This window comes from Vombatus ursinus, unplaced genomic scaffold (genome assembly GCF_900497805.2).
Source record: "Vombatus ursinus unplaced genomic scaffold, bare-nosed wombat genome assembly UNPS02003960.1, whole genome shotgun sequence".
Lineage (NCBI taxonomy): Eukaryota > Metazoa > Chordata > Mammalia > Diprotodontia > Vombatidae > Vombatus > Vombatus ursinus.
This window is the reverse complement of record NW_020943738.1, coordinates 26,520-49,022: the sequence shown is the minus strand read 5'-3', so window position 1 is coordinate 49,022 and position 22,503 is coordinate 26,520. Positions and strand designations below refer to the sequence as shown.

Here is a 22,503-nt window from a genome sequence, read left to right as displayed (position 1 = left end):
GGGGGCCTATGAACTGCTCTTCACACACGGAAGCTCCATCTTCCAACTCCATACCTTTTTAATGCTATCCCTATCTTGGAATCACTGGCTTTCTTCAAGACAGAGTTCAGGTGACACCTTCCTAAGAAGGTCTTTGCTGCTAGTGCCTTCCCATCTAAGGTTACCATGTATCTACTCTGTCCCTATCTTGCATATCCCTACATGTGTAGCCCATGAGAACAGGGTCCTTTGAGGGCAAAGTCTGCTCACTTTTGTCTCTGGATGCCCTGACCTTAGTGCCTAGCCCAGATTAAGTAAGTACTAAATGGATGTTTGTGGCCTGCTCCACTGCTTCGTACCTGATACCTCATTTGATTCTCCCAGTAGCTGGGAGAGGTGAGTACTAAAGTCTTCTCTATGTGTCACACCTGGAGATCACAGTGACCATACAGCCGAGGTCTCTAGGCCGACTCCCTTTTCTACACTCCCCCAACACTGACTTTCTCTACTCTCTAGCCACACCATGTATATGATGTACCTTGTGTTTCCAAACTTAAAATGACTTCAGATCAGCTGAGTTAAGAGACACTGGCTCAAGCCCTGGCTCCACAGTTCACTAGCTGTGCAGCCACAAGTTGAGGTACCTCTCTGGGCTCCTTCCTCATCTCTGAAATGGAGATGACAACCCTTGAATTCTCATCCTCCTCAGGTTGTGGTGAAGGAAATGCTTTATCCTCCTAAGCACTAGGGCAATGGTGGCTGGTGCTACTACACAGAGCAGTACACAAGATGAACTCAAAACAAGGATTGCCCAGGCTTGTTGGAGCCACCCTTGAAGAAAGGGGATAGAAGGGGAAGGGCACTAATCTGGAAGTCAGAAGATGCTCCCATTTCTGCTATACCTTTTGTGACCTTTCCTTCTCTGGGTCAAAATTTTCTCATCAGTACAATAAAATTCTAGTTCTAAATGCCATGATCCACTTTTCAAACCACATTTTGCTCCACTTTGCCAATTCCCTCAACTATCTTCCTGGAAAAGCTATTTTTTCCATGCCTTCAAATGATTAGAAACTTCCCATTTTTCCTCTGCCCACAAGGCTGTCTGTAGCAGGTCAGGTGTCCCTCAGGACGCCCTGCCAATCTGCGGCTCTGGACGCACTCATGAAAGGACGGGTGGAAGGTGTGTGGCTCCTTGGGCAGTCCAGCCCAGAGAAAGCTCCTTCCCTCAAAACACTTGCTAGAGAAAGGGGATTCAGACACTCCTCAAAGCACAGAGGAGCAGAAAAAATGTAACAAATGTAATTTCCAGAGGCCTGGGCTCTGCTACCAGCTAGCTGTGTAAGCATGGGCAAGTCCTATCTCCTCAAAGACCTTAGTTTTCCCATCTATAAAATCAGAAGGTTGGTTTAGATGATTTCTAAGTTTCTTTCCATGTCATCACAGTTCTAAGTTCCCTTTCAATACAAATATCCTTGTGTTCTATTGTCTCTTCCAGCTCTTTTCTAAGTTCCCGCCCAGTGAGCTCCTTTCTATTTCTGCCATTTATATCCTATAGTTTTTTCCAGCTCTGACAGTCTGTGTTTTATGTTCTAACATTGTGTTCTACATTCTAAGATTCCCTTCCAGTTCAACTGTTACAGGCCTGGAGTTCCCAAACCATTAATATCTTCCCACCCTTACCAGGCTTCTTCTGGGGCTAGAACCTCAGGCTTGGTGAAGAGATTGAGACACTGCTCCAGAGTAAAGTGGCCAGCCCTGGCTGCCTCACTGGCCGAGCCAGGGTCTTCCACACACTCAAGCTCTTTGGAGCCAACGAGCACAAACTCCTTCAACCGTTCATTGTTCTTCCACACCAAGGCCAGGCTGCAGTCATCACCCAGCTCCAGGGGGGCTTCACCTGTGGAGGGAGGGGTTTTGCATATACTTTCTTAGTTTCCTTATCTTCCCCAAGACCCACAGTCTCTGCCCCAGGAATCCAGGCCTTGTTTGCTCCCCATCTTCTTCCCAACCCCCAGGCCTATTTTGAAGCCTTAGGTACCTTTGTCTTCCAGCTTTTGTTCCTTGTTGGTGGCATCAATTTTGTTGATAAAAAATGGAGGTGGATGGGCACTCAGGACCTCAGCTGGGTGCTGGTAGCCTGGGACAGCAGCTGTCAAGAAATCATACATATCAGAAACCAGAATCCCCAGCCCAATGCTTCACCTCTGGGACCCCAGGATTCATTAGGACTCTGCCTCACTCCTTCCAACTTCCACTACAACTGAGTACAGGCTACTACCATGTTCTCTTAGCTAGTGTTTTTATCTCCACCCTTCAAACTCACTTGGAAAGGCTATCTGAATTACCTTTCTAATGCATTACTAACATCATCATGCCTGTCATCTATTCACTCAAAAACCATGAATGTCTCCCCACTGCTTTCTCAAGTATAAACTGCTGATCTTGGCATTGAAGTCCTTCCAGAATTTAGTTCCAACCTACCTATTCATACTTATACCATTCTCTCTTATTCTATGTTCCATCCAAACAAGGCTATACCTCAATCCTCATCCTACCCTTTCCCTTCTCAGGGCATTTTTTCATATTATCCCCATGTCTAAAACAGACTCTTTCCCTCTTTCCCCCATTTCTTCCTACCCACTGAAATTCATCTGCTTTTGGCTAGGCAATGGGGTTAAGTGATTTGCCCAGGGTCACACTGCTAGTAAGTGTTACATGTCTGAGGCTGGATTTGAACTCAGGTCCTCCTGAATCCAGGGTCAGTGCTCTATCCACTGCGCCACCCAGCTGCCCCTAACTTCTTCCTTTTGAGATGCAATCTGAGTGATGCCTCCCTCCCTGAGCTTACCCTAAGGTAGTTTCTATCTTTCATTATCAAGAAGATCCTTCTCTCAAATGAGGAAATCATTTCTCCTCTCCCATAGCCATGGAATTCAGTCCTTCTTACTCATGAGTCTCTTACCTTCAGGCCTGAGCAACCTCTCCCCAGCACATTCCTTAGAAAATCCCCCCTCACTGGGCATGTTGACTGTAGATTCTGAGAGGCCTGTGTCAAGATTGGGCACAGAACCCCGATCAGGGAGTGCCCGGTTCCTTGAGGCACCTGTGTCACCAAGCTCAGCCACTGTAGGGGACACTTGGGATTCTGGTGAAGGTCTTAAGTCCTGGTCCCCACCCCCAGCCTCCAAAGTGCTGGGCACAGGAGGTGTAGAGCTGCTTGGCACCTGGGGGCTCTGTTCTGGGGATACACGACCTAACTGGAAGGGTGGCTGGAACACGCTTACTGAGTACCTGAAGAGAGGGTGTGAGAAGAGAATTCATTAGTTCAAACAGCCTTGCTCAGATCCCCTACCCAATCCCTGCTAGGTTAGATGTACCCACCGAGCATAGCCCTCCAGTAGCTGGGCAAGGCGAGCATAGGTGAGGCGGGACTCAGGGACACTGATGAAGAAGGGGAAGCCAATATTTTCTGGGCGGCACAGGCCTTTGTGATCTGGCCAATGAGTTTTCTGACAAACCCTATGAAAAGAACAGGATAATTCTGGATGGCTCAGCCTCATTTAACCAGGGAGGGAAAAGGACAGCTCTCTTGGTGGGGCGGGGGTGGGTGGAGAAGGGCAATGAATGTGACTAATCCTACACATCTCTTGGGTGAATAACAGAAACAGAAGCCCTAGGGTCAGTGGGAAGTATCACCTCTGGGAACGCCTAGGGGGCAACTGTGTTCAGACAACCAAGGCCAGTGATGGAAGGGGGCTGGGTGAGGGCCAGGTGGGGGTAGAGGGCTGCCTCACTGGTTGCAGTAGCCAACACGGTAACAGCGGGTACAACGCTTCAATTTCTCGTCCTCAGACTGCTGTTTCTTCTGGCAGGCAGCACACTTGGCAATGGGGATGCTGGGCACCTGAGGGCGCTGGAGAAGGATACACAAGACCCTGTTCTCAGCCAGCCCCACTTGTGGATGCAAAGTCCCAATCTATCCTCTTTTCTTTTTTTTTTCAATTAAATTTTTAATATCCTCCCTTTCCTTCTTTCCCTATTAACTGGATAGTGGGCAAACCAACCTGCTGCACTTGAAGGACTACCACCCGCTCCTTGGCCAGCTCTGGGGATAGCACTTCAAAGCAAAGGAGCAGATCAGTGGGAGAGACGGTGTCCAGTGAGTGTGATGGCAGGAACACACGGTGAAATCGGTTCTTAATTACCTGGTTTAGAGCAAGGGCAAAAGCACAAAGGTTTCATTCAGCAACCCTACACCCTTTCCCCAAAGCTACCAATGTGGGTAAATCCAATGCAAGGCAAATCTCTGACTGCCCCTAGGAACATGGACAGGATGGAGCTGACTCAGGGATTCTAGGGACTTAAGAGCAAGGGAGTATAGTAGCGAGGAGGGAAGAAGGAAGACAGGGATCAAGGACAGAGAAAGGGAGGGAGACAGGAAAAAGCAAAGGAAGGGGAGGGGGGAAAGAGAGGGAGAGAGAAGACGGAGAGGGGAGATGGAGAGGAAGAGGAAAAGGAGGGAAAGGGAGAGGGAGGAGAGGGAAAAGAGAATAGGTAGCCTCAAAGAGAAGCAAGTTATCTGTTAGAAAGCTGGCTGCTAATTTCTCATTTAGTTTTTGTCCTTGGCTGCCTGGGCCTTTACCTACCAGTAATTGCTAAACCTTCATTCATCTCTAACCACCAACCCCAGGTTTTGGCCTTGGGGACAGACTTTTAACTCCTAAATACTTTTCTACCCTTTTCTGCCATTGCTTCTTTAACAGGACATCCCTAATTGGCATCCACTCCCTCTTTCCCTTCTACCCCATCACACTACACAAGTCACAATAGTATGTCTTTGCTAGTTTATTTACATGAGAAAAGAACAGATACAAATTTTGAAACGAAACACCAGGGAAAGACTAGTAGGAATGTATATGAAAGAAAACTATCCAGTTACCAATTTAAAGGTACAACCACAAACATAATCTCAGGGCTAAGGGACTTCAGAAACCATTTAAGTCAAAACTATACCTGAAGGTGAATTATTCCTATAATATTCCTAACAAATAAATATCCCGCCTCTACTTGAAGACATCTGGTGACAGGAAACTGCCCACTATTTCCAAGAGCAATTCACTCTACCTGTGAAAGAATTCTACCAAGTTTTTCCTTCTACCAAAATCTCTCTCCCAGAAACTCCTACCCATTGCTCCTACTCCTGCTTTCTAGAATGGAGCAGAATAAATCTCATCTGTTTTCTATACATCGGCCTTTCACAAACTTGACAACAATGATCACATGTAGTCCAAAACTTCTCTTCTCCAAATTAAACATAACAGTTCTGGGAGGTATAGTCTCCAATCCCTTTACTACCTTTACCTGGATGCCCTCTAGTTATCAATGTCCTTCCTGCTTTAAAGATCAAGTTAGGAAACTTAAGTTTCCAGACCTACCATGGTCCACGGGGCCATAACAGAAGAGAAGATTGTGTGATTAATGCTTTATTACTGTACAAATAAGAAAAAAATGAATGTTCTTTTCTTCTGAATCACTTTCACACAATATAGTCCATAGCAGCCAAAAGTCAACATTCTTGGGTTTGTCAGTCTACTCGGCTGGATTTTATGGGCACAGGAAGGTTGAGAATTATTCATTGCTACCTAGACCTTGTCAATCAAAAGTCAATATAATGGGGTGAACAAACTTTTTACCAATTGGAAGCCATAGGATCACAGAATCCTTAAAATATCAAGTCTGAAGGTCCCTTGGAGATCATTTAGTCCAACTTTCTCACTTTACAAGGGAGAAAACAAAGACCTAACGAAGGGAAATAACTTGCCTAAGGTTACAAAAATACTTAAGAAGTAGCATTGAGATTTGAAATAAGGTCCCTCTGACTACAAAGCCAGGGCATTTTCTCCTATATGGTCTGAGAATTACTCTGATACTAGATCTACTGGCATAGATGGGGTGGCAATGAAAGGGATCCGAATGGAGGGCTTGGTAAGCCCAAACAATTAAGAGCAGTCATAGTAGGCACTGCAGATAATGATAGGAACAGAGTGTCTCTGCTCTATGTCAAAGGACACAAAGCATGGAGAAGCTGAAACACATTATCACTAGGACATGGAAATTCTTAAGCCAAATCCAGAAAAAGCGGTCCCCAAGAGAGTATATGACCTGAGAAAAAGAAACCTGCCATTTTTGGTGGAGTCTTTCATGTGACAAACTAGTTCAGCTTTGGTAAAAAGTCAGCAGAGATCCCAAAGATCTGCCATAGACTCAGACCCTTCCTGGAAATCTGCAGGGGTACCTGGATATCTGGGCTACTGCATTCAGACAGCTGATAATAGTGTCCTCAAGTCTTTCTCAGTTTCTGCATTTTTTCTGGATGACCAAGACACAGTATTCCCTAAAAGCAGCAACCACTGCTCTGCATCTGAAACACTGTGTTCTTGTGGTAAGACGTTTGGGATTTGTAGTTCACAGAATTCAGCTTTGAATACTAGCTCAGAAACTACCCTTGTGGCCCTAATTAGGGAAGGATCAGTAAGAGGAAGCCCCTTCTCTCTGTGCTTCCATTCCATCTACAATAAAATAAGGGAGTTGGACTGAATGATCTCTAGATTTCTTTTGCAGTTCTAAATCCTAGCAATGTCAGGGACTTCAATGATCGAGACATTTCCTGGAGTTCTCTGACAAAAAGAGAGCTGTTAATAAATTCTTGGTTTGCATTAGTGATAACTTCATCCTTCAAAAGTTGAAGGAACCGGGGGCGAAGCCAAGACGGCAGAGTGAAAGCAGTGACTTGCTTGAGCTCTCCCCCAAACCCCTCCAAATACCTGTTAAAAAAATGGCTCTAAACAAATTCTAAAGCAGCAGAACCCAAAAAAAGACAGAGTGAAACAAATTTCCAGCCCATGACAACCTGGATGGTTGATCAGAAAGGTATAGCACGCTGGGCCGGGAGAGGTGTGTAGTTAGGCATGGGCACGTAGGTCTCAGAGAACATGGAGCAGGCCTCAGAAGACTGAATCACAGGCAGTTGTGGCGGTTTCCAGACCTTTCAACCCACGAACGCCAAAGACAACTTAGAAGGTCAGTGGGAAAAGCCTGTTTCTGCGGTGCGACAGAGAAGCTAGGTCCCAGCCCCAGTTCCTGAGCTCGGCCCTGGGGATACAGCTGCTTCCTGAGCTTATAGCCCCACAGACTGAGGGGTAATCGAGAGGCTGATCGGAGGGGGATTGTAGGGATCTCTCTGCTGGTGCAGGATTCTCTTGCTTTGCCCATGCTTGGATCTGGGTCACAGTTCTGGGTGGTGGTCCTAGGGTGAGAAAGAGCGCTGGCGTGGTGAAGCTTGTAGTGGTGGTGAAGAGGAAATCCTCCTCACAGTTCCAAGACAGAAAAAAGTGCTTGTGGTCACTCATAGACCACAGCACAGGCCAGGAAAGGAGTAAACACCTTGCCCCTTATCATACCACCTTGGAAGAACTGAAAATTTACAGGTCCCTAGAAATATCTCTGAAAACAGCTGTACAAACCCCCAAAGCTTGGGACAATACATTCTCCACATTGGAAACAGACCTCTATCTTAACAAAGAGTTTATAACCCAAGTAATTGGCTGGGATCATGAGCAAACCTTGCAAAAAGTGTCAGACCATAGAATTTTTTTTTTGGTAACAAAGAAGATCAACCCATACAACCAGAAGAAGACAACCAAGTCAAAGCTCCTATGTCCAAAGCCTCCAAGAAAAATATGAATTGGTCCCACGTCATAGAAGAGCTCAAAAAGGATTTTGAGAATTTGTGATAGAGAAGAAATCAGGGCACAGACTGACATGGACTATAGATTTTAGGAAAGCAGATTTCAAACAATTCAGGTAGGATCCTAGGACCTAAGCAGAATGGGATGCCTAAGAATTAAGTTCTGAAGACACAAAGGGAAACAATTTCCATAAGAAGGAAACACAGGATTTTTCTGAACAGATGGATCCCTGTGGATGCATAGGGAATTCTCTAAGCAACCTAGATCTGAAAAAGAAATATACCAAAAGTATATACAAGGGCAAGCAGCAAGAAAGGAATAGAAAAGTACATAATGGTCCTATGGAAAGAAATGGAGCTGAGGGAAGCTAAAGACACGAAAAAGAGGTTTTCTGACTATGTTTTGAGAAAATGGAAAATCAAAGAAAGAATAAGATCTTTACATGAGGGGGATGGGCCAATTATGCCTGACAGCAGAGAAAGGACAAGGATACTGAATTCTTAGTTTATTTTCTCTGATTTTGTTTTCTTTGCAAAACAGAACCCCCATTCTCTTGAGACGAGAGAAAAGAGATGAGCAGTAGAAAGCCAACCAAGGCAGTAGACAATAAGAGGGCACTAAGCTTCCCTCGAATAATCCCAGCCTCCTGGCCCAGGTGGACTACACTCCCAGGTCCTGAGAACAGAGGCAGATGTGACTATTGAGCTTCTCAGAGATCATGGGAATTGGCCAAGGTGTCAGAAGACTAGAAACGGGCCAATTTTCCAATTTTAAAAAAGGGCAAATTATAGATCAGGAAGCTTGTCTTCTATTCCTGGGAAAATTCTAGAATAGATCCTTAAAAAAAAATGGCTGGCAAATATCTAGAGAGAAGAGCAAGCAGTGATTATAAAAAGCCAGCCTGGCTCCATCAAGGACAAGTAATACTAGACTAACCTCATGTCCTTTTTAAACAATACTTAGATGAGGGGAAAAGTGTGGAAAGTTTGCCTGAATTTTAGTAAAGCTTTTGAAAAAATATCTCCCATTATTCTTGTAGAGAAGAATGATATATGGATGAAATGATAATACAATTAGATGGCTTTAGAACTGGTAGGATGGTCAAACTCAAAAAAGTAGTTGGTAGAGTTCAATGTCAATGTGGCAAGAGGTTTCATGCATGACTCAAGGATCAAACGTTTTATCAGTAGCCTGAATAAAGTCATAGATGTTATGCTCACCAAATCTGCAGATGGTACAAAGTTGGTAGCATACCAACTATACCATAGACAATACCATCAGGATCTCAAAAGGCCCTGGACTGGATAAAGCAGGAATTATTCACATTAGGTCAACAGACCCCTTAGGGATAGATTTCAGAGAGTCTTAGATAAGAAAAAAAAATTGCATCTTTATTTCCATTAACCTCTAAATGAAATTAATATTTCCTTCCATTATGAATGTATGCAACAAAAGGAAAAGGAGTCCATACGCTTCACCAGACGGCTAAGGCATGGTCCATGCCATAAAAATGTTAAGAACCCCGAGTGTAGAGCACTGGGCTGAATTTAATAAGATGAACTTTAGTAAGGATAGATGTGAAGCCTTACACCCAAGTATAAAAAAAAATCAAGTCCACAAATATAATACAGGGGATGCAGCAAGGGACAAAAATGATTCCTTGATGTCTTCAAGCAGAATCTGGACGACCACCGGTCAATTAAGTTATCATGAAGATTCCTTTCATGTATGGGGGATGGACAGTATGGCAGCTGAGATCCCTTCCAATCCTAAGCAAGCATCTATGATTCTGTGAATTGACTTTTATCCCCACCCTTCCCCTCCCACATCACTACTCCTCTAGTAATCAGTCCCATTAGAGGTGTTTTTCATTCTTTCTTTATACACACCAGAAGTCGTACAGTCCTGTCCCCTATCTTCTTGCTTGGGATCGTTGTTTATACTCACTAACCACGATTTTAACTAAAAACTGGGTTCAAACCCAGATTCTAAACATTAATTGTGTGACTATGGGCAAATCACCATCAAGAGGTCTCAGTTTTCTCATCTCTAAAGTGAGGATAATAATAGTGACATACCTCACAAAATTGCCGTGGAAATAAGAGTTTTAACTGTTGTTGTAGTTTGCGTCCTATTTTAGGAAGGTAAGAGATGCTCATGATGGAAATCCCAAATTGCTAACCTCAGAGCTCCTAGCCCCAAACTGAAATGGAAATACCCAAATATATTTCTCAAAGGGAGAAAAGAAATATCTTGGGAGTAGGGTAAGAGTGTTAACTTGGGAATGAGGATTTGTGGAGGAAAGATGGGGGTGGGGGTGGGGGAATTTCTTTAGGCCAAACCTCTGCTAGCCGAAGGCTCTCAGGCTTCACGTGAACACTTTGGGCCAGGGAATCAAGCACCTCCATAGCACTGGAGTTCTCTTTGCTGATGCTCACCAGGAACTACAAGGAAAGAATACTATAGTCAGGACTGTAAGGAGACAGAAGGCAGCATGGCTGGGGTAAGGGAAGAAGGCTGAAGACTCTGGGTCCCAGCAGAGAGGTACAGGGGCTGCTCACCTTGACAGGCTTCTTATGTGGCTCCTTGGCAAAGTAGTACACAGTGAGTACTTTCTGCTTCTGAGGCAGAGGGACAGGCAGGTACAGGAATGGGTCGAAAGTGATGGAGACCTGAAACCACCCAGCAAATACCACTGAATAAAGCAGCCCTCACCTTCTACACTAAGTCACAGAAGTTGCTGTGTGCTTGAGAGTGGGCATGTCTCCCCAGTCTCTCCTGCACACCCAATCTGCTCTTCCTAAATGGTGTTCCTTAACTCAGGAACCCAAGACTCAGAATCGATGGATTTAGAACAGTGAAGGAAATCAGGAGATCGTGTAAGTCAAACTCCCTTAGTTTACAGATGATAAAATGAAGCCCAGAAATGATAATCTTACTAGCTAACATTTATGTAGTGCTTACTATGTGGTAGGAACCATGCTAAGTGCTTTACAATTATTATCTCATTTGATTCTCACAACAGCCCTGGGACATAGATGCTATTATGATCCCCATGTTACAGATGAGGAAACTGAGGTAGACTGAGGTTAGCGCCTTATCCAGGATCACACAGCTCCTAAGTGTCTGAGGCCCGGCACTTAGTGTACTGTGGTGCTTCGTAGTGCCCAGAGAGGTGGGTTGCCTTTTCAAAGGTTATACACAGCTTGTACATGGGATCAGAATTCCGATAGCCTGCTCACAACCCACGACAGTGTTGACTCCCCTGTGGCCAGGCAATGGAGGCTCTGTCCTGTATGGGGCCACTTCAGCCCTTCCTATCTATCACCCTTTGCTCCAGCAGCCCTGCTTTCCTCATTCCCCTCCTCGCCTCACACATAGACTGATTTCTGCCTCCAAACCTCTTCTCCTGCTGTTCTTACCACTCAGATATAATATGGACGTTATATCCAGAACCCTGGACTTGGGAGTCTGAGGAGCAGCGCTTGAATTCAAACCATGTACTTACTACCCACACACTTAGACAAGACACTGGACCTCTAAGACCTCTAAGGCTATCTCTTCCCCTGTCAAATGAGGGGGTGGAACAAGATGACCTTCAAGGATTCTTTCAACTTTATATCCTAATAATGCCTTCCTCTCTCTGCTGAGTCAAAATACTACACATTATTTATGAATTCTTATCTGTTTCATCTTCTCTGTGAAAGTTTCACAGACTACTGAGCCATGGTGATCTCTCCAATCTCTTAGGATCACTGCACCTTAGATGTCAAATGACATCTCCTAACGGAGTTAACACCTGTCATGTTTTATTTTTTACTTTTTTTTTATTTTACTTTTTTAAAAAACACCTACAGAACTTTTAAAACTTTTTTTTTCAATCAATGAATGTTAAGTCTCTCCATCCCACCCCACAAAACCCTTTTGTCAAATATGCATAGTTAAGCAAAAATTCTTGTACTGGCTGTACTGAAAATGTACGTCTCATTCTGCATCTTGAGTCCATCACCTCTGAGAAGAGGTGAACACTTCCAATTTTACAAAGGAGGAAACTGAGATTTGCCCAAATTTGGACAGACAGGTCCTAAGTGAGAGTCCTTTGACTTCAAATCCAGGTTAGCTGAGTTTCTTTCTCCATCCCCATAGTGCAGGTGAGCACTGGGTTGGGAACAGAGCAGCCTAAAGTAAAATGCTTAAGTGGCAGACTTGACTCTGGTCAGACTGATCCCAATCTCCTACTCTAGGCTCCTTGGGGAACCCTGCCCACCTTGGAACACACAGGGCACACAAGCTTTGACTTGTACTGTCCGTGGAACAGATCCACAATGAATGAGTCGTTCCTCATTTTGTGCCGTTGCCAAGCCTCCTGAGCAACCACCTGGAAAGGGGCAGAGAGAAGAGGGTTCAACCACAGGGCCTCTCAAGGTCATTCCCCCCACCACATCCCTCAGCTCCCTATCCCCAAGCACACTCACCTCATCAGGACGTCCATCAGAGTCTACAGTCTCTGTGTAGGGTTTGTTCTGGATTCGGTTCAGGTCCTCATGCAACCCATCCAACAGGAAGGCCATGAACTCCTGAGCATCATGCTGAGCATAGCCAGTGAACTGGCTGGCCTTGCTCGCCACAATGGCCTATGAAAGGAAACACCAACTCCATTTCCACATTACTTTCAGGACGACAAAGCCCTCCACTATGAGGGAGCCAGTGCAAAGGTTATTATCCCCATTCACTTTATGGATAAGGAAACTAAGGCTCAGACAGGGGAAGTGACTTGTCTAGAGACAAAAAGCTAATAAGCTGCAGAGCCAGGATTCAGACCCAGTTCTCTTGATTCCAAGCCCAGCCTTCTTTGTCATGCATCATGTGCCTTAACATGAGACAGTAAGCATAATCTTACCACCAACATACAGGTATAAATTGAAGCCACATGGGAAAAGTCATGTAATACCTGTACTTTACATAGCCTCTGCCTGCCACACAATCAGTAACTGGGAGAGCACAGCCTCTCCTGTCGCTCTTTTGTGATCATCCATATGGTAACAGCATTCTCTTCCATGAGGTATATAAAAAGGGCAGGGGCAGACCACTGCGAGGTCAGAGAGATCAGGACATGGGGGTGCTCACCTTCAGCTTAGAGGGCTGAAAGGCATGGTGGGTGCCCTTCCACAGTGCTCGCAACAACACCGCAAAGCCAATGGCCAGTCGTCCCCCTGTGCCCAGAGGATTGCTGTAGTTTATCTCTGCCTCAAATGAGCGATCTAGAAGCACCAGGACAGAAGAATGAGAGGAGCAGTGTGAGGCAGAGCAAACAAGGCCTACCAGCCTCCACATCTCAGCCCTCTCCTTAGCTTGGCCTCACCATGGAAGTAGTCTCGAAGCTCTCGGGTATTAGATAGGGACTGGATGACACTATTCATGAAGCAGGTGTTGCCCAAGTTGACGAGGCCTGTGAAACCAGGCAAGCACACCTTCTTCTCTTCTTCCTCCTCCTCTTCCACACTCTCACTGCTCATGGGGCTGTGAGGCATGGGGGGGACCATGCAGGTGGGCTTTGGCTACGAAGGGTAAACAAACAGTGCAGTGAGCATGGAGGACCTCAAAGCTACACGGATGCCACCCGCCCACCCACCACCATCCAGTCCCCTACTCACTGATGTGAGGGGAGGCTCTGGCTTCAGGGCCACGTGCTCTGGGGGAGTGCGGGCTGCCACACTGTCCAGTCCTGATTCTTCAGTCCGGGCCTTTACCTTCTCCTTCTCCCCAACTCGAGCTTCTTCCTGGCTGGCCAGAGGGGAACCACCAGGTGGGGCTGCATCCAGGGGGGTTGGGCCTGTCGGCATGGCAACCTTTGCACCACCCACTGCACCTTAAAAAGGGGGAATGGGGGGCTGGTGGTTAGCAGCACATGGAGGGGAGGGGAGCAAGGTCTTTCACAAGAGCCACCAGGATCAGGAAGACCCTGTTCCCCAGCTGCCTGACACAAACAGCAGGGTTTACAACAGTTACAGGAGCTGATAAGGGGAGACAAGAGAAAGTAAGGGAAAAAAGATGGCAATTTAATGGGGGAGAGATAGTACAGAGGCAGACACAAGATCAGAGGAAGTCATGTGGGAAGGATGTCAGTACACAGAACTGGGATGGAGATATGGAGAAATCAGACTTGGAGATAAGGGACAAGGGCAACCTAAGGTGAGCACTTGAGGAGACATACAAGAAGAGCTGTGGGAGGGGCAGGGGAGGAGAAGAAAATAACACAATGGGAACTCTGGGGAAGACCAGGCACGAGGGGAGCTCGGGGTGCAGACCTCGTGTGGCAGGGGCCTCAAGACCTCCCCAGCGCTGACTCTGTCGTTTCCTGAGGCAGATGTCAATTCGTGAAGATGTGAAGTGATACACACACTGCTCTGGCTGAATCATGTTCCTGTTCCACAAACAAATGGTTGGGTCTGTAGATCTCCCCCCAGGTGCCCAGTCTCACCCAAGTACCAGGAAATACCAGTTGTAACATCGCTGTTCCCATGCCTCTTCCACCCTCTCAAAGGCCCTTTAATCCCTGGGGTAGAGACAAGAGTGAGGTCTGAAGTTGGAAGCTCCATCAAAATGCCAAATCAGGGCTCCTGGATGCATTGATCCTCAGTCCAGCCCACCCAGAAAAGACAGGGTGTCCGGGGTGGGTGAGACTATACCTGAGCTTCACCTGCCATCGGAAGATAGTATGTGGTCCACAGTCTGGATGCAGCCGCAGAAAGTTCACATCACTGGAAAGGCATCAAGATAAGGGGGGGGGGGGGTCTGTCTATATCCCTCTTATTTCCCTGTCACTGATTGCTTCCCTCAGCCACCTACACAGACCCACCTGGTCTGGAAAACAAGGGTGAAGTCTTGTTCACGAAACAGCACTCGAGAAGTCTTGCGGCAGATCTCCTTTACATACACATGCACAACCACTGAATCCGGACCCTTCTCATAGGAGTCATTCTTCATAAACGTCAGGTTCACCATGGGCTCTGGCTCTGCGCAGACCCCCATAATTATATTTGGCACAGATTTTATTTGCCCAACCACTATCACAATCACCACCAAATTCTACCCCTCTCCTCTCCAGGTCAAAATTAAGTTCCTGCTGGCTAAGTGTTACGACTGAGTCCCTACAAAAGTCAGGGTCACTATGAATACCACTCTTCCTCAAGCCCTGTATCAAGTCACCTGGGTCCACACACCCCCGAGCCAACCCCCAGGATGTGTCACCCATACCCTCAGCTGTAGTTTCCAAAGTTGCTGCCGCTGCCTCCTCCTTGTTCTGGTCCTCTTCTCTACCCTGGGGGAGGGCTGGGCAGGCCAACTCATTCTGGTGGGGTATCTTCTCCCCTTCCAGGGTATTCTCTAGAGAAGGGTCCTGATTTTCCTCTTGACTAGACTTTTCAGTATGATGAGCCATCAGGGACTGCTGCTGTGGCCCCCCAATAGATGCTTCAGGCTCTGTTGAAACAGGCTGTTCATGGGGAAAATGTGGATCAGCACTTAAAAGCCATCATGGACTTAACCCCAAAGCACTTCCCAGTGCAGGGGAAAGAGAGGTCAAAGATAAAGACCCACTTTCCTCCATCCTGTATCCCTCACCTGAACTGTGGATTCTGCTGAAGAGGGAGAACCATCACCTCGGGGACCTGGGGTACCCCTGGAGGCCTCCCCTTCAGTAACTCCCTGGAGGTGCACTGCCCGCTTGGCACTGGGCCCCGCCTGAGCTCCAGGGCCTGTTCCTATGCCTGCTTCACCGCGGCCCTGAGCTCGTTTCTGATTTCGTGGCTCTTGCTTCCCTCTTTGAGGCTCTGGGCTAGACCTGGGTTCCAGAAGACTGGGGGGCAGCTCTTGTCCATTTTCTTTGCAATGGGATCCAGGTCCTAAATCTTGGCTTATAGACTTCTTTTTCTGTAAAAGACACCTAAATATTAGATGCCTTTCCCTCAGAGTTTCCTGATACTTCATCCCACCCCTTCAGTCTTCCCCCAAGTAGCAGGTCTCCAGGCCCTAGGCTGAAAGGCTTACCAGAAGTGAGGGCCAGGTCCGAAGTGGAATCTTCTTATGCAATAGTAACTGCAGGACACCACCCTTTCGGGCCTGGACCTTGCTGCAGGAACTTTCAATCTCCTCATAGAAGATGCAGCTCCACTGCCGGCCATCTAAAGGGGACAAGCAATAGGAACTACTGACACTTCCAGATCTTCCCCTTTACCTTATTCAGTAGTTCCCAATCTTTGCTCCCCCTTAATTTCTCAGTTAAAAGCTGTTGGTAGTAAATGGCACAGGGAAAAGAAAAAGAGAAGAATGCAAACAGCCCTAAGTGGCCTGTCTTGGGAGTAAGACTTCATTCTATGTTTGTTATGGGGATACACACACTCACTCCTGGAAGCCATACCTGGTAACTGCACCACACAGTCTGTATCCGTGAAGGCCGCATCTATCTCTTCTATCCGCAAGGGCCCAGACCCCACATGCAGCTTTACAATCACTTCATCTGCATTTTGCTTCCAATCTAGTAGCAGTTCAGCTAGAGATAAGATCACAGAGGCTCCCATGGGTTTCCTGAAGCACCAGACAGAGCCTATTGCTATCCCAGATATTGCCTGCATCTGAGACAGGGAAAAGAACCCCATCCTCAATCCTTAAACAGCCTGTAAAACTCATATGTAGTATATTCACTCAGAGCAGTCCTTCACATCTATATCTTTGCATCTGGGCCCTAGCATATTCATGGAGTGCAGGTCAAGTGAGAAGATAAACTCCTCCTCCCTCAATTACTCACCTTCCTTGAATTCCTGCTCCTCTCTAAGGGTATATGTTTCCAACCCTGGAGCAGGCACTGAAAGCAAAGGCAAGGGCAGGGAGGTGAGGTCGGGAATGAAGTATACCTCCCATTTGTTGGCGGTGCAGGGGGGTGGAAGGCAGAGAAGGGGAAAAGAAACAAAGGCCTAGCTGAATGCCTGTTCTCCTTCCACAGGGACCCCTCTGCCTCTCACTGCTTCTGGGGCTACAGAGCCACTCAATCCTGAAACTTAACCCCTTAAAACCTACAACTCAGGATCAACTGACAACCTCTTTCCTCCTCCACTTCACTACAAGGTAGATGAATCATTAGTGGGAAGGGACTCTGGTACCAACTGTTCCCCTTTCTATAGGATTTGAAGGTTTACGTAAATTTTCCCCTGGTACAGCCCTAGTAGGAATGATGACTATTCCCATTTTACAGATGAGGAGGCTGAGGTTTAGAGAATAGTGAATAATCCAGGGTCAGACAGCTAAGATTTAAGCTCAATCTTTTGACTTTAAGTCTAGTACCCTTTCTACTATATCATGCCAGTTCTCTGTCCCATTGGAATGAAGCCAGGAGTTGGGATGGTTTTGAGGAATGAGAAGCCCATCCTATCACCAACCACTCACTTTGAGGATAACTCATAAATCAATAAATGGAGAAGGGCAAGAGGAAGACCACCTTAAACCCAACAGTTGCCCAGTTTCTGGGGCCCCTTCTTTGGGAGGCACAACAGAATTTCCCACATCTGGCTCCCACCTCTTTTGGGCTCCCCATCCTTGCTCTCCTGGTTCACACGATCCTTCTGTTTCTTCTTGTTGGTGGCATCCTCCAGCCCCTGGGGGCATCTTCGTTGGCCTGTAGCACTAGCCCCTCCGGACATCTTGAGCCGCTTGCTTGACACCCAGAATCCACCGGGGTCAGTGATGGAGTCTGGGTCAGGGGTTCGACGTTTTCTTCCTGGCCCAGCTATCTTGGCGACTCTCTGTGGCCAAATTCTCCAGTGAGGAACAAATGACCTAAGGAAAAATGGGCCCTAGTCACTCACTCACTGCTAAGTTCTAGGAGGTAGCTTTAATACCAACTTTGGTATTCTCTTGAGTCCAGCTCAGAACGTGCATAAAAAAGGCAAGTGTGGCAAGTGAACAAAGTGGCCCAGGGCACACATTCCTATGGGGCTGAGCTGGATATAGGGCTTTTGCACAGAGGTACAGGTGAATGATAAGGCAGCTGCAGGCCCCTTTGGCTGTGGCTCCCAAACTGGCCAGTGCCTTGGCTGTTTGATTAAGGTGAGGGCTCCAACTTCATCTGCTTCCCTTGCAGATATGAGGTAAGGAAACATTAGCTTCCAGTCCCTGCAATCCTGAGTCTAACCTGACCACAAGAGCTCTATGGTCTGTTACCCAGTCCTTCTTTCTTTGTCACAGCTTCACTCCCTAGTAAAGAGAGATTGCCACACAAAGGGAGGTCATACCCACATGGTATTCCTCCTACCAGTTTGGAGAACTCCTCAGGCTTTGGCCAGTACTCCACTCCTACCTTCATTGTTCCACATGCCCATGGAGGGGGATAAGGAATGGGGTATGGGGAGGGCAAGAAGGTCTCAGGTTTGTCCTGTTTCAATTTCACTCTGTTGCTTAGTCATCTAAAATACATGCCAACTTATCAGCAGGAGTGGGAGGCCCACTTTCTACTGCTAAGTAGTGGTTAGGCCTGGGTGCTATCTTGAAGCCCAGTGGAATCAATAGGGTAGGCTGAGGTAGAGACACAAACATGGTACTCCCTGTACCATTCTGCATGAGCTCAGGCTATAAATGTGCAAGTAAATGTCCTTGGACACTGAACATGAAACCCACTCTAAGCTCCAGAACACAGTTCCCATAACAAAGCAACACACCAGCACCAGGCCCACCTACCTCACCTCCCTCTGCAGCCAGTTCTAAGCCTGTTTCCCATAAAGGGTTTCTCAGGCTTCTGATGTGGGGGTGGGAGAGGACAAAAGAAAGGAGGGACCACAGCAAGCTACATGAGGTCTAGGAAGATAAGGCATAGAGCTGGAGGAATTAGCACCTTTTCCTTCCACAAACAGCAAGTTTACTCCCCTGCCCAACCCAACATCTCCAGGACTGTCCATAGCACTCATACTACGTAGAACAAGATGATCTTTGAGGTTCCTTCCAACTTCTTGAGATTCTAATATTTGGAGATCCTTTCTCTTTTTTTTCCTCTCCAAGGGTATCATCTAGTGCCCAATATATCACCTTTGGGCCCTCATGGTTCCTTCTCCCACTCCTACAAGCTTTGACAGCTCCATGAAGTCTTTTCAAATCACTCTCTGCTCTTCCCCATCAGAGAGCCCCTATCCTAAACCATTTCAGATGGCTAGAGAGGAACAGAATTGGGCAAGACCCTAGGGGTCTAAGCAACAAGGGGAAGCCTTCTAACTATACTTCCTCCTTAATCTACTCTAGTTTCCAATTATTAAAACTAAAGCCACTACTTGGCAGAGCTGGGGCACTTCTTTCACTTCTTTCTAACCCCTCAAACCATAACATAAAGGCTTATGAAAGGGGAAGGTCCCAGTTTCTGTGCCTATCAGTCAGCCTCTTTCTATACTGCCTCTTTTCAAGGCAGATGCACTATGGGAGAAGCTGCTGATCCAGAGATGCAAGGTATGGGAGAGGGGGTGGAGTCAAAAGGGAGGGTACTTATTACTACTGGTTTAACAACATGAGAAACGTTGGAACATGTGTTACCACCACCCTCTGCACTGACAGCTGACATTCTTCCCACTCCTGCACTACTCCTCATTAGCTTCATCTGCCTGGTTCATTCATCCATTCAACAAGCATTAACTAAGCACCTACTATGTGCCTCACATTGTGCTGGGCTCTGGGGATACAAATACAAAAATGAAACAGTCCCTACCCTTAATGTGCTTATTTTCTAATAGTTTTGGTTCTAACATCCCTGGCAGAAAGGGCCTGGAACCTATGATATGACTAGTGTACTGGCTATCCCCCATGACTGGATCGCTACTTCTTCACTTCCTTCAAAACCCACCTCAAATCCTACCTTCTGAAAGAGGCTTTTCCTCCTCTTCCATCAGTACCTTTCTTCAGAGACTACCCACTAACTATCAATGACCTATTCTTCCCTTCTATCAATGTTGCTCCAGACTCACCTTTTGCAAGTCTCCCCTGTTACCTAATTACAGTACTCCATACCGCTTTTCTTCCAAGTTTCACCAGACACTTAATCACAGGGTTGCCTCTTAAAATAGCTAGCTTTGTATAATTTTTTGTCATAGATCTGTGCCCATACTAATGTCACCTGTTGGATTTGTAGTACCTGAGAACTGTCCCCCATTTTCCAGATTCCTTCACCATGCCAGGATGGGGCTTTGCACACAAGAGAGAATATTCCACCTAGGATGCTGAGGAAAACTGTCTTTTCCTGAGAGGGCTTCCTGGCCATCCTAGGAGCTTGCCTGTGTGGGAATCCACACACCACTGCTACTAGCCCTGCTTTCCCTAACGATAAGGATAAAGTGAACACACACAGAGAAGGCAGAGAGGGAGCAGTTCAGAGCCTACCCCCCCAAACCTATCTTAAAAGAACCCTAGAGATTATCTGAAAGCAAGTCTCTCAAACTGGCATGGGGAGGGAGCCCGAGAGGCTGAGCACATCTTAGAGACGTGATCAGCACGGGGCCGAGGGAGGGGGGAATTCCCCCGGGCTGACCCTTCGGTCAGTTTCAGCCCCTGTCCTAGGGTTCTCCTCCCCTCCAGCATTCCCTTCGGGGGATCTCTGAGCTGAGGTCCGGGCCCTCTTCTTGGTGTGTTTTAGTGATTGTTACTAAGGGCCGTGGAGGGCCGGGCGGGCCCACACGACGGACGGACCTAGGCTCTCCAGCTGGAAGCCTTTCTGGGCCCTGACTTCGCCTACCAAGTGCGAAGAGTCTCTTCGGCTGGGAGTCTGCCTTCCCCTCCTCCTTCCTCCGGGACGGCCGGCTTTCCTTCCCACCGCCGGCAGAGAGAGCCGCCTCCTCACCGGCCCGGCCCAGGGCGAAGGAGGGGGCGGGGACCTCGGGGGAGGGGCTGGCCCCGCCCCCCCAGCTGGGGGACTGGGCTCCCGGCCTCCCGGGTCCCCGGGCCGGCTCCCCGTGACCTTGGGCCGGGCCAGAGCAGGCGGGCGGGCAGGCTGCGCGACGATACGCCGCGGGCGGCCCCGGCTACTCTGCCCCGGGCGGCAGGACCTCCCTCACTCCCTCACTCACCGAGGCCGCCGCCGCCGCCAGCCCTGCTCTCGGCTCTCCGGGCCCCTTGGCAACCCGTTCCCGGTTCCGGTTCCGGCGTCGGCGTCGGTTCCGGTTCCGGTCCGCCCGCTCCCTACGCCTCCCTCGTCCCGTCCCTCCCCCCCCCGCCCGGCGCCGCCGCGGCCGCAGCTTGTTTTGTTTCGACTCGAAGTTGCGGCGGCGGCGGCGGCGGAGGGAGGAGAGAGAGCGAGCTGGTGACGCACTTCCGGGAGAGGTGCGGAGGGGGCTGGGGGAGAGAGGGGAGGGCGAGGTCACGTGACCCGCGGCTACGGGGCGTTTCCCGAGCGGGCCTGTTGGTCACGTGGCCGTCAGGCCCCGGAGGCTGAGTGGACGACACTGAACTTCGCGCTTCTGGGAGGGCTTGGGCCAGTTTGTACTTCTGTCGCCCGGCAGGGCGGCAGGGCTTTTCGTCCTCGGCCTAGAGGGACGAGAGTGGGGCACTGCCTGGGAAGGAGTATGTATCAAGTCTCTGGCTCTCTGCGGGTGGGAATAAGCATTTTTGAAGGGCCTGCAGAAAGGCAGGTGGACACATATGTTGTGGGTGGAGCTGTCCTAACCATTCCGAGAAGACGATTTAGAAGTATGTGAGAATACACAGTAGTAAACACCTTAGTAATCTAGTGTTTGATAAACGCAAAAATCCAAGCCTTTGGGACAAGAATGCACAAGGTGAAAAAGTCTACTAGGAAAACTGGCAGAAACTATATATAGAAAACATAGACACCATATACCAAGATAAGACTGAAATGAGTATGTGGTTTAGACTTTAAGTGTGATACCATAAGCAAATCAGGAGAGCATGAAATAGTTTACCTGTTAGATCTACGGAGAGGGGAAGAATTTATGACCAAATGAGATAGCATTACAGGAAATGAAATGGGTTATTTTGTTCATATTAAGTTAAAAAAGGGGTTGCACAAACAAAACCAATGCAGCCAAGTTTAGAAGGAAAGCAGAAAGCTGAAGGAAATTTTTTTTTTACAGTATCTGATAAAGGACTCATTTCTCAAATATATAGAGAACTGGGTCAAATTTGTTAAGAATACAAGTCATTCCCCAGTGGTCTAAGGATATGAATAGGCAGTTACAGACAAAAAAAGAAAAATCAAAGCTATCTATAGTCATGTGAAAAAATGCTCTAAATGCAGATTGAAACAACTCTTGAGATACCACCTCACACCTAATATAACAGAATATATAACAGAAAAGGAAATAATATAACAGAAAAGGAAAATGATAAATGTTGGAGAAAATGTTTGGTGTGGGAAAATTGGGACACTAATGTTCTGTTGGTGGAATGGTTGAACTGATCCAACCATTCTGGAGGACTATTTGGTATTATGCCCAAAGACCTATGAATCTGTGTTTGACCCAGCAATTTCATTACTATGTCTATATCCCAAAGAGGGAAAGAAAAAGGACCTGCTTGTACAAGAATATAGCAACTTTTTTTGTGGTGGCAAAAAATTGGACACTGAGGGGATACCCATTAATTGGGGAATGGCTGAACCAGTTGTGGTATATGATTGTAATGGAATACTGTTGTGCCATAAGAAATTAGCTGGGTGGTTTCAGAAAAACCTGGAAAGACTTACATAAACCGATGAAAAGTGAAGTGAGGAGAACGTTGTACACAGTAACAGCAA

The 22,503-nt window shown here is 47.3% G+C and overlaps 1 protein-coding gene across 1 annotated transcript; it reads right to left on the bottom strand.

Annotated features, from left to right (window-relative positions):
• Positions 1–1,073: 1,073 nt before the first annotated feature.
• Positions 1,074–20,918, bottom strand: LOC114053118 (ubiquitin carboxyl-terminal hydrolase 19-like; the record flags this gene model as incomplete). The annotated part of the gene is made up of 24 exons (XM_027876023.1): positions 20,819–20,918; positions 17,299–17,558; positions 16,534–16,590; positions 16,147–16,278; positions 15,777–15,910; positions 15,351–15,659; positions 14,985–15,222; positions 14,587–14,743; positions 14,417–14,488; positions 14,036–14,151; positions 13,382–13,596; positions 13,090–13,285; positions 12,855–12,988; positions 12,203–12,361; positions 11,995–12,105; positions 10,289–10,399; positions 10,070–10,171; positions 4,044–4,184; positions 3,774–3,892; positions 3,361–3,498; positions 2,942–3,270; positions 2,018–2,128; positions 1,660–1,876; positions 1,074–1,216 (listed from the first exon to the last, which is right to left on the bottom strand). Coding segments are annotated over exons 2-24 (3,565 nt in total), but the record flags the coding sequence as incomplete, so codon positions are not given.
• Between the last annotated feature and the right edge of the window lie 1,585 nt (positions 20,919–22,503).